The sequence below is a fragment of the Eriocheir sinensis genome, chromosome 22, assembly GCF_024679095.1.
Source record: "Eriocheir sinensis breed Jianghai 21 chromosome 22, ASM2467909v1, whole genome shotgun sequence".
Classification (NCBI taxonomy): domain Eukaryota; kingdom Metazoa; phylum Arthropoda; class Malacostraca; order Decapoda; family Varunidae; genus Eriocheir; species Eriocheir sinensis.
Window position 1 is genome coordinate 17,045,577 of NC_066530.1, and position 12,505 is coordinate 17,058,081.

At 39.2% G+C, this 12,505-nt stretch overlaps 2 protein-coding genes across 3 annotated transcripts in view; one reads left to right on the plus strand and one right to left on the minus strand.

The window, feature by feature from the left end:
- Positions 1–754, minus strand: part of LOC127002181 (pseudouridine-5'-phosphate glycosidase-like) — a 51,346-nt gene extending 50,592 nt beyond the window's left edge. For both annotated transcript variants that reach the window (XM_050867866.1, XM_050867867.1), the window contains exon 1: positions 638–754. The gene's annotated coding sequence lies outside the window, so the exon portion shown is untranslated. The remainder of the gene's footprint in view (positions 1–637) is intronic.
- Positions 755–917: 163 nt separating this feature from the next.
- LOC127002182 (uncharacterized) lies at positions 918–11,969 on the plus strand. The gene is made up of 11 exons (XM_050867868.1): positions 918–1,110; positions 3,168–3,221; positions 3,743–3,842; positions 5,839–5,927; positions 6,324–6,392; positions 6,809–6,944; positions 7,202–7,347; positions 7,740–7,845; positions 8,278–8,480; positions 9,478–9,624; positions 10,002–11,969. Exons 2-11 carry the CDS (start codon positions 3,183–3,185, stop codon positions 10,053–10,055), a joined length of 1,089 nt encoding a protein of 362 aa, XP_050723825.1. The 5' UTR covers positions 918–1,110; positions 3,168–3,182; the 3' UTR covers positions 10,056–11,969.
- The last annotated feature ends 536 nt before the right edge of the window (positions 11,970–12,505 follow it).

The following is a 12,505-nucleotide window of genomic DNA, read 5'->3' on the forward strand; positions in this document are numbered from 1 at the left end:
GAAAAGTACGGTATGGTAAGGTAAGGTAAGGTAAGGTTAGGTTAGCTTAGGCTAGGTAAAGTATGGCATGGTAAGATAAGGTTAGGTATGGTGAGGTTAGGTAAGGTAAGGTTAAGTAAGGTATGGAAAGGTGAGGTAAGGTAAGGTAAGGTATGGTATGGTGAGGTAAGGTAAGGTAAGGTATGGTGGGGTAGGGTAAGGTAAAGTAAGGTAAGGTTAGGTTAGGTTAGGTTAGGTTAGGTTAGGTAAGGTAAAGTATGGCATGGTGAGGTAAGGTTAGGTAAGGTAAGTTATGCTAAGGTATGGTAAGGTAAGGTAAGGTAAGGTAAGGTAAGGTTAGGTTAAGTTAGATTAGTAAAGGAAAAGTATGGCATGGTGAGGTAAGGTAAGGTAAGCTAAGGTATGGCATGGTGAGGTTAGGTAAGGTAAGGTAAGGTAAGGTAAGGTATGGCATGGTGAGGTAAGGTGAGGTATAATACTAAAATACACATTACCTGTTTTTGGAGCCAGTAAGACTTAATAAATTAACTATATACATGGCCAACTCATAAACTATACACATTACCTAATTTTTGGAGCCAGGGAGACTTAATACATGGACTATACACATTACCAGCACAAATAATATACACATTACCTATTATATGAGACAAGGAGAGGTTGTATAACAGGCTGAAAATAGACGATGGCTGAAGATAAGCACCTTAATAGTAAACCCGTTAAAAAGCCTGAAAAAAAAATAGGGAGAAATTCAGCCTTTGCAACGGCACTACTATTTCCTGTTTTTATTTTCCCTTTTTTTCCAGGTTTCTCACAAGTTATTTTTTTATTCTCAATGGGATTTTTTTGCTGAATTAAAGTTTATTTATGACATAATTTGGGTTTTCCTCATATGCCAGCTGTAAATAATGATACAAGGGACTCAAGACCAAGACTGAAAATTGAGCAGACCAAAACAAAGGTGGGCGTCCGGGAGTTTTTTGGACCATCTGGGAAGGAAAGGAATAATTATGCCCCTAAAATACCGAAGAAGGAGACTGCCAGCTTAGGAAATCAACGAGAACAGCCCCGACACTGCCCTCCAAGCCCTCAAATACACAATCCATCTACGTAGGTATCTCTTCTTAACCTCCCATGCAATTGAAATAGGAAATCTTATAATTTTCATTGGTATTATTCAAGTGTTTGCCCATGCTCACCCCTCGCAACCAAAATTGGCTAGGGGACCATTGAGACTGCGGGGGATTCAAGGGGCCAGGACAGGATTAGGATATGGGTTAGGATGAGGAAAGGTATTGAGACTTGGTGAAGGGCCAGGATTAGGGAGATAATGATTGATGATCCTATTCCTAAATGTGTCAAGAGTGGGACTATTAATTACATGAGATGGGAGATGATTCCACTCTTGGATGCTGCGGGGAAAGAATAAATATTTGAATATACTTGTGTTAGTCTGTTGGGTGTGGTATTTAAGGTTGTGGCTGCCTCTAATGGATCGTGTAGTTGTCGGGTGTAGATATAGTGTCTTTGTTTATGCCTACTAAATTGTTTGTGATTTTATATAGCATTTGTTGTCTGTGTATTTGTCTTTGTGTTGCTAATGGGTCTAGTTTTATGTCTTGTTTAGGCAAAGTGACTGATGTAGTGTGTCTGTAATCACGTCTGGCCCATCTTATAGCTTTGTTTTGTTTGGCCTCTAATTTATTTGTTATTGTTAGTGCGTGGGTCCCAGACAGTGTCACAATATTCTAATCCATCTAGGTACTGTTACGGCCGGGCTTTCCCGCCCTTCATTTTTTTTTCTCTCTTTACCGACACGTTGGGGTCACCCACTTGCCTATCACGACCCTTTGTTCTGTGGTATGTCCACCCACGCCAACCCAGCATGAACTGGATATTTCCGGTTTTGGGGAGCGGCATAGTGACCACCTGGGGTCTGTGGAATGTTCCACCCGCCGCTCCTTGTTTTGGGGCCATAGCAACCACCCACGCGGCGACCTAGGCTAGGTCGTTGTTACCGTGGGGTGTTCTTCCCTTTTGTATTTCCTGCCCGTCACTTAACCCTAGAACACTAACCTTAGAAAAAGTCACACCACTACTAACCATGGGAGCTGCCTCGTACAGGCCTACCGGCCTCTTGCAGACTCCTGCGTTCTTATGTTCTTATGGGTACATCATACCCGATTTTGAAAAAAAAATAAATAAAATTAAATGTAAAGTTTTAATGGAATAAAGTTACATGAAGGGACTTCAAACTTTGTATCTTGACTTAACATTAAGAAGAACTGAAAAATGTATTGTTTTGGTATGAAAATCAGGTACTGAAAAATGTTACTAAAAATAGGAAAAATGTTCAAAAATTTCAAAAAAAAAATTTCATAAAAAAAATTATCATCCGATGGCTTCCAAACTTCTTGTATGGCCTCCCAGGTCCTGTGATCCACTGCACAGGTGATCACTAAAAAAACAATATCATAGGGACATGTACAACACCCTGTATCACCAACCATGGGTATAATGTAGGCCTACAACAAAGGTGAGCAGAGAGAGCGAGACAACGTGACCTTCCCCTACACTGTCAAGCGGGCACATGAAGCTACTGAGGAGGTGGGTACCCTCAGAGCACCGGAACCATACACAATGGCAATGAATCATTCGCTTCGGGTACCTCATACCCATGGTTAGCGTTCTAGGGTTAATATGACGTTATGTAGATTTTATTTTATTTTATGTTTAGTTTAGGGTATTTATGTATTGTATTGTAACAATATTTTGAGTTGTCGTGGGGGAGTTTTGTCCCGCCCTGTCGCCGACGTCTGGCAGCCCGCTCTCGGGGCGGTTAGGGCGGCGGACAGTCCATTTAAGCGCTGACCCGGGTCAGAAGCGCGTCTTTCCTGTATCATCGACAGTCGAGAGAGGTAGGCCCGGGCCTTCCTCCTCTCCACGTCCTTTGTGCCTTCAGCAAGTAGTTACACCATCGGCGTGCGTGTTTTTATTTACTTTTCTTTTATGGACGGAGGAGGGGCAGCTTGTTGATGTCTTCTTGTAGGAAATCCGCAGTCAACAGGTTAAAGACTGGGCGCTCTTTTAAATGTTAAGGCGTATAAAGATTATGAACTCATCAAGAACTGCCTTTTTCTCTCTCTCATCGTTTCCATTAATTTCAGGATTTGTACTGAAACATGGCCTCCAGATCAGCAGGAGAGGGGAAACTTGATAAGGTAAGCTGTGCCCAATATTCCAGTCAGCCACTCAGGGTCCATATTCTTAAACATATCAGACTCCCATTACGACTATTTCCCAAGGCTACAGAGAAGATTAACCGGGTTTTCATGGGTGATTTTAATGTTCAAGATGCAGAAATCATGTAAAATTATCACCAGCATCACAAAACAGTCCGTGGAAATCCCTCTCCGGCATATGACCACAGATGTTGCGCTGACTAAACGAAACTTTCAAACTTTTTCCGTGGAAATCCTAACAAATTCTACGAGTCTTTTCAAATAGACGAACTGAGGTGGCGATACATTAGATAATACGAGTCCAAATTTTTACTAGTGAGCTCAATTCTATTTATGTTACCTAATTTTACTTTTTCCAGTGTATTATATGTTGAATTTATAAAAAAAAAATTGTGGCATCAGGCTTTTTTTTTTTTTTTTTTTTTCCATTATTGTTTCCTCTTTTTTTTGTCCTTGAACTGTTTCCTTTACTGTAAAAAAAACAATCATTGTATTTACAGTTGACAGCAGAAGCACTGTTAAAAGACAACGTGGTGCACAAGGACTTCTGGGCCGTTAATGATTATCAAGACAACACGGAGCTGCTGCAATCTCTAATAGGTGAGTAGAATTTTGTTTTTAGCGTCAACTCAAACATTTTTATATTGATATGCGATAAGTGTAAATTGATGTAATAAACTGAACTAGAGTTATAGGTGACAAGCACTGACGTAGTTTGACAAGTGGTGCCTGTTTTTACTTAATTTGTCAGCCTGCCTTGACCATACCATACGTTACCTTACCTAGACTAACCTAACCTAATCTAACCTTACCTTACCTTACCTTACCTAATACACCTAGCCTAACCTAACCTTACCATACGATATTTTACCTTACCTAGCCAAACCATACCATACTTTACCTTACTTAGCCAAACCTTACCTAACTTAACCTAAACCTAATCTTACCTTACCTAATCTAACCTTACCTTACCCTACCTTACCTCACCATACCTAACATTACCTAGCCTAACCTAAACTTACCATACCATACTTTACCTTACCTAGCCAAACTATACCATACTTTACCTTACCTAGCCAAACCTTACCTAACCTAACCTAAACCTAATCTTACCTTACCTCACCATACCATACTTTACCTTACCTAATCTAACCTTACCTTACCCTACCTTACCTCACCATACCTAACATCACCTAGCCTAACCTAACCTTACCATACGATACTTTACTTTACCTAGCCAAACCATACCATACTTTACCTTACCTAGCCAAACCTTACCTAACCTAACCTAAACCTAATCTTACCTTACCTCACCATACCATACTTTACCTTACCTAATCTAACCTTACCTTATCCTACCTTACCTCACCATACCTAACATCACCTAGCCTAACCTAACCTTACCATACGATACTTTACCTTACCTAGCCAAACCATACCATACTTTACCTTACCTAGCCAAACCTTACCTAACCTAACCTAAACCTAATCTTACCTTACCTCACCATACCATACTTTACCTTACCTAATCTAACCTTACCTTATCCTACCTTACCTCACCATACCTAACATCACCTAGCCTAACCTAACCTTACCATACCATACCATACTTTACCTTACCTAGCCAAACCATACCATACTTTACCTTACCTAGCCAAACCTTACCTAACCTAACCTAAACCTAATCTTACCTTACCTCACCATACCATACTTTACCTTACCTAATCTAACCTTACCTTACCCTACCTTACCTCACCATACCTAACATCACCTAGCCTAACCTAACCTTACCATACCATACTTTACCTCACCTAGCCAAACCTTACCTAACCTAACCTCACTTTACCTAACCTAAACCTAATCTTGCCTTACCTGACCATATCATATTTTACCTTTAGACTAGCCTTACCTAATCTAACCTTACCTTACCTTACCTCACCATACCATACTTTTCCTTTACTAACCTAACTTAACCTAACCTTACCTTACCTTACCTTATCCTACCTTACCTCACCATACCATACCTTACTTTACCTAACCTAACTTAACCTAACCTTACCTTACCTCACCATACCATACTTTTCCCTACCTAACCTAACTTAACCTAACCTTACCTTACCTCACCATACCATACTTTTCCCTACCTAACCTAACTTAACCTAACCTTACCTTACCTCACCATACCATACTTTTCCTTACCTAACCTAACTTAACCTAACCTTACCTTACCTTACCTCACCTCACCATACCTTACCTTACCCTACCTTACCTTACCATACTTTACTTTAACCTAACTTAACCTAACCTTACCTTACCTCAGCATACCATACCTTACCTTCCCTTCCTTTACATATGTACCTATAGTAACTACACAGCATAACCACATATAGAACAGCATTTTTCACTTGAAGCATGCAATCTAAACACTATAAACCAACAAGAACAATTTACAGTGCTAAAAGAAATGCAGGAGCTCCATAATTGAGGATGCTGAAAATGGGGGTCAACTTCACTTATCATTTTAATATCTGGGTCTTGAGGGATTATGTTATTACTAGTGATATTAATTTTTTAAGCTTATTTTTCATTTTTCCAGATATACTATTTAACTCAATTGAGGGAAATGACTATCTGGTCAAATATCAGGAGAATCAGAATGGAACCCGTCTCATAATAACATGCAAGGTGAGGATCATTCATACCTACTTTGATGGATTTGATTGATGATATTCAATAGAGTATGGTAGAGCAATACTTTTAATAATGTAACATCAGTGTTGTTGAAAGATCTATCATTCCCCCAAGACAGCATTTTTCTTGCCTCCAGAGTTTACTTTCTTTATCACTGAGGGCCTGCACACCTTCAGCCGGGCAGTCCTTGTGCTTCCTCTCCCTCCCCAGTGTGGCGCCCAGATAAACAAAATAATCCAGCACCTCAAGAAGAATGACTCATTATTTATGAAACTATTATTTTGACAGTCTTATTATTTCTAATTACTCTTACCCTGGTCAAATTCTAACATTTATATTAATGTTTATCCAAAATATATTATGTACCTGAAAATTCCTCTACTGTTATAGATTTGCTGCAAAGATCTTTCATCCTACGACCCGTTCATGGCTCACGAGAATGGCAAACCTCACAAAAAGGTAAGCCCAGTATTTATGATGGTGACTATGTGTGTCACAGACTAGTTTTACTAAAACATTTCTTGTACAACTATCATTCCTTGATTGTATAAAATATTATACAAATGGGAAGAAAGTATTGACAGGAAAATTAAAGGAGGTTCCTGTTCTGTTGTGAAAATATTTAAAAGCTTAGAGAAGCATTCTCAGGCTGGACAAGACCAGCTAGTAACAGTTGAAAACAGCCAGGGGCATTTGTGTGGGGAGTTTCTTTTTATGTGAAGTGAGTCACTGTTAACTTTAAGCCACTCAGCCTGGCTCTCCCTCACCAATCTTCAGGATGGCATTATAATATGCATCATAATAGTAAACATTTTCTCTGAGAGGATATAAAAAATGTTGTATTAGTAATGTAATGCTGCCTTTTCTTCCTACAGGTCATGCAGAAGTCACTGTCCAAAGTAGAAATCAGTGTTGACAGTTTGCAGCTTCAGCCACACAATAAGCCACGGGGAATATTTCCTGAAGGATCGCTGGAGAACATGATTGATACTACAAATTTCAGTGTATTAGGTAAAGCTTATTTTGCTATTTTGTAACGCCTTATAGAATGCGTTCAATCCTTCTGGCCTATACTTCTCCCAGATCTTGAGGTGGGTGGGCATGGAGGAACAATTTCCCTTCCTCCTGTTCATGCCTGTCATCTTTAGTTATGTTTTAACCATTCCAGGTAACTAAACACATTAACGCAGAGTTTACCGGTCACTGCACAATAGACCTTATTCCTTCTGTTTACTCAACCGTCAGTCACAGTTTCTTTCTTCCTACAGGAATGCAGTTTGTGTTCAAGGAAGTAATTGATGGCAGGGACACATTCACGTGCCAACTTTGCCAAGAAGATGCTGATGTTCATCAGCTTCCAGCTTCCCGGATGTTTTCACATCTGACATCGAAGGGTCACAACCTGAAATATTTGGTAAGCCAGAAAATTGTGTTTTTGGAGAAGAGCATGTGGCAGTGATAGAATGAAGCAAAGTGCTCATATATATAGGAATATATATTAATGATCCTGCCACCACTGTCAAAATACAATAAATAGCTGTTTACATCTGAGGATTTCAACAAGAGTGTGTATAACCATTCTTCAGACTTTTTATTGAGTTGGTGGACACCTCTCATACATATTTTTAATAGTTATATATTTTTTCATAACATTTAAATTAGATGGGTATTCACACCTATGAACTGCCACGGGACACCAGACTCAATATCTTTTTACTGGCAGTGCTCAGCGTGCCGGTGCTGTGTATGAGGCAGCCAGCGCCTCGCCATGCTGCTGTGCTAATAGTGTTCCCATTATGCTTCCAGAAAGTTAAGTTTGGATATGTCAAGAAATCCCATAAAGACTTTGAAGAAGAATGTCTTGCTATAGAAGAATTTGAGGGGAAGATTCATGCAAATATTGTTGATCTAAGTAAGTATTGTGAGATGGCAAGCGTATGTATGAATGTCACTAAGCCCAGAGTGGCCACAAGATAACAATCAATGTTGACCTAGAGCATGTTACTCAAGATGCCTCCAGGAACCAGACAGTCACACTCCCTACATTTACAGGTTTTATAGAGATTAGTCTTTCTTTGATCCTTATTGTTTGTATAGTCATTACCTTTACAAATGTTTACCAATGAACACTATATATACTCTTACAAGCAACAGATATTATAAGCAACATTATGTCACAGAAAACCGCACCCCTTTTTATCTTGAAAATTGCCGTCGACCATAAACCCTGATGGACTCACATTTGCCGTGACATCCAGCAATAACCATAAAATTATAGTACACAGTTATATACCAGTGCCATGCCAGACTTTGTGTATTGCTAATGGTGTTCATTGTATTCCAGCTATAGAGAGTGAAAAATCCCACTCTCTCTTTCTTCAGCCAGCGTTAAGTCCTAAAGAAGAAAAAATCCCAAAGTTTGAACCTCCTGAACGAAATAGCGAAATACAAGACAGCTCCAAGCCCGAAACCTGTGATGTCGGTGTGAGTGCAAACATGACCTCGGAGGCACGCTTTATTATGAATGAACTGCATCCCCTGCAGGACGTAAGTAGAGCAGATTCTTGCGTGTTCATGTTAGGTGTTGTTTAGTGTTCAAGTTCATTAACCCGGTAGCAGTGACGGGCCAAATTTGTGCCCCCCAAAATAGATGATACTTAATCTGATCACAAATGCTTTGATATATATTATGAAATGGTTTGTGTGAAGGATTTTTTCTCATTTTTCTCGCTTAGAGGGACCATTAAGAAACATGATCCCCGCTGCTACCGGGTTAAAAAGTCTTCTTTGTCCGGTCTAGTATTTGCTCATGTGCTTCCTTAACCCCTTGACTGTGGATTTCTCACAAGAAAACATCGCCAAGCTACAGAAATTGACCAAAAAGTGGCTGTTACAAATCAATGAAGAAAAATGTAAAGTCATGCACCTTGGAAGAGAGTATCCAGCATACCAATACCACATGGTAAACACTCTACTATCCACCACAGAGGCAGAGAAAGACCTGGGAGTGTATGTTACAAGGCTACCAGTGAAGGCGAAATCCATGCCAATCGCAGCGGATGGGTTAAGTCAGTTATCATTGGTTGTATGTGAAAATTCTTTGGTCGGTATTCTCAGATGTTTCCGCCTCTCGCGTCACCTGCTTCCAAAGGCCCGAAAGAAGACTAGTTAGGCTCAAATGAGTGTTTTTTTCACATTCAGGTGCAGGAACTTTGTTGAACTACCACCAGGGTCATAAAACTACCCCTTGAAATGCCCAAAATATTTAACCCGGTAGTTGCGGGAATCATGTTTCTTAAAGGCCCCTCTAAGCAAGAAAAATCAGAAAAAAAATCATCACTCAAACAAACCATTTCATAATATATATCAATGCATTTATGATTAGTTTATGCATCATCTATTTTGGGGGTGGTGGTTTATATCATGGGAAAAATTTGGCCCGTCGCTGCTACACGGTAAAGCCACAAATTTGGCCCGTCGCTGCTACACGGTGAAGAATATGACCCTTAGTTGTCATTAATAAACTTCCAATGATTGCCTCCAGGTTGACTGTCTGATGGTTTTACAAGACGATAATGATATGCAAGATCTTCTCAAGGAAACGTTATGGAACTTGGCGTGTAAGATGGAGAAGTACTACAACCGAACCGGAGCAACCTTTACTGACGGCACGAAGAAGACTCCACTCTCTGTAAGTTATCCAAAACCATTGTTATGACAGAATCAGTTTAGGTATCCAAGTCATCTATAACTGTTGGAGAACCTTGAAAACATGCACTTCATACAGTTAGGAAAGGCCAACACTTCAGTCATTGAATATTTTTAGTCACCAGAGGCAAATAACAATAACCATAGGACTCACGTATATACTACTGCCACTCTTCCTTTAACATGCTAAGGCCGCACAAGATTCTGGAGCTTTTCTTGGCAAAAACATTTCACATCTGCAGGAATCTTAGGCCATTGTCATTCAAATAAGTACATGGGCTTTTCACTGCTAGTTTTGAGTCTTTGATCATGAGAACAGATATTGAGTCACATGTCATAACAGCCTCTTCGTCTTTCTAGGACTCTGCAGAGAAGGTGAAGCAGTACGTTGCAGAGCTCGCAGAATTAAATTGAGTACGGTATAGTGTAGAGGATGCTGGTAAACAGAGATTGTTTTCAATATGCACTGATATGGTTATAATCAGTCATATTTAACCCTTAAAGCGCGGGTGTCGACAATAGTCGACAGCTGGTTCCTGGGCTCAAACCACGAGTGTCGACAATAGTTGACAAGGCATTTTTTTACTTAGCGCCGTCAAATTTAATTTGTTTGTGCTGATGTAGAGTAAGCATGTCATTTTCTTTCAAACAATATCCAACCATGCTCCCTTGACTAATTATTGGTCAGTGTATGCCTTGTGTTAGCTTTGAAAAGATGTCCACTCGACATCCCACCTCTTCTCACCTTCCAGTGAATTTCATCCACAAGATGGGGGCCCTTTGTCCTCAGCACCCATCAGGGGCATCAGGAAGGCCTGGAAGTTAAGTTGTTTTGGGTGTTTCACATTAACTGTATAAATGTTATGCTTTTTATTATTAAATCATTGAAGGGAAGTCCACTAGGGGAGGAAAACTGTCAATAATAATGTGTTTTCGGTGATCCTACTTCAGTATTCCATACTCACTCTAGCAATGGTTATTTAGTCTTCAAATTGATGTCAAAGGACAGTTAAGGGTATGTACTTTACAATGATATTTCATTCAGTCATGTGAGGTACGTAGAAGTGAAGATATAAAAGGCTGAGTAAGGTATGTTTTTGCCTGAATATACACACGTGGGAGGACAGGCACAGCAAAACAAGCCTGCGCTGTAAGGGTTAATTTATCAGGTGATGTAACTGGTGTTGAAAAAAAATGAAATTGAAAATTGAGGAAATCTAGATTATTGTAAAACATTACAGCAGTTTTGAGAACCTTCAAGGCAAAAACTTTATGCCTAGCAATTATAAGTCACAAAATAAAAACCATTATTTTCATTGTGGACCTCAAAACAAGTATTTGAATTACCTGCAAAAGTCATTTCTATAGTAGCTACTCATCTGTCAGTCCTAACAAGGCAGTCCCAGAGTACTGCTGAATTAGTCAAATTCAGTGTTAAACAGGCAATGGTATGTGTACCCAAGTTGGAGTCTCCCCATCTCCTGTAAGCTAGATCCTGATCACAGCCAAAAACTAGACTACCTCTCCAGACCTGTGGCTATTTCAGTAATGAAGCTTCGGGGAATCCTGTGCCTTCCACATATTTCATGCATGGTCTTCTCATGCTGCAAGTTTCTTGCTCATTCAGAAAACATTTAAATATTTCTCTCCCAATAATCTTGCCTTGGAACTGAACATGGGCAGACTGTCTGGTACGATCAAAGGGTAACACACAACTGAGTCATCAGTCTTCATCCTCATCTTTTTGGGGTTTTACATGAATCTTTCTCAAACTTCAGGTCAATCCACATTTCTTTACCCTTAACTCTGTCATGGAGTGTGGGCTATTCTTGTACCCATGGGCTGCATGCATACACACATCAACAACAACTTGATCACCACAAGATTACAGGATACCACCAAGCTCCAATTCACCTTCAAACTACCACCTTCTTTTGCATTCAGAAGTACTGTAAAATGATCTGGTATGGAGAAACGTTTCCCAACATCCTTGCATGGGATTTGAACCCTGGCCCTCGAGACACAATTCTAACTGGTCTTGAGCCAGCGGGGTGCCCCTTGGCTCAGAGCCATGGTAGGCCTTGGCTGTGTCTCTCCTGGGTCATTATATGCTGGCTCATCACCTTGCCAAATATCTGAAGGTTATTATAGATATGTTAAAGCTAAGACCCAGCTTTTGTTAAAAATAAAGGTATATGAATATGAATAAAACAAACTGTAAATATAAGACGACTGGTAGGTCAAAAAATTAAACTTTTATGGTATGAAAACGTCATTCAACAAACATTTAAATTATGGAAGTACTTGAATAAAAAGTGATATACATTATGTAACAGTTTCAACTACAGGTGGCACACTTTTTGTAGACATATGACAAAATAATAGTGCTCACAGACTATACAGTCAAGAAGTTAAATGATACCACACTGAAATAAAACATATTTCTTAACAAAGCTATGCAGAAATGTTAGGCCATTGTCATTCAAATAAGTACATGGGCTTTTCGCTGCTAGTTCTGAATCTTTGATAAAAAAAAAATACAATTATATATATATATATATATATATATATGTATATATATATATATATATATATATATATATATATATATATATATATACATATATATATATATATATATATATATATATATATATATATATATCTTTAGATCAAAATAACAAAATCATATTTTCAGGTAGACAATAGATATGCTACAGCTGAATTGCTGCTTACTGTGAGGAAGTTGATCTGCTTCTCAAACTGGACGGATCCTTAGCATTAAAAGCCTGTTCCTGCATGATGCAACGCACTGCTTTGTGTTTCCATGAACTCTGCACTCCACTTTGCATCAGGTTTAGTCA

Coding starts and splice junctions, on each gene's coding strand:
- LOC127002182 (XM_050867868.1), top strand. CDS start 3,183: ATGGCCTCCAGATCAGCAGGAGAGGGGAAACTTGATAAG. Junction 3,222..3,742: donor GAGAGGGGAAACTTGATAAG/GTAAGCTGTGCC, acceptor TTGTATTTACAG/TTGACAGCAGAAGCACTGTT. Junction 5,928..6,323: donor GTCTCATAATAACATGCAAG/GTGAGGATCATT, acceptor CTACTGTTATAG/ATTTGCTGCAAAGATCTTTC.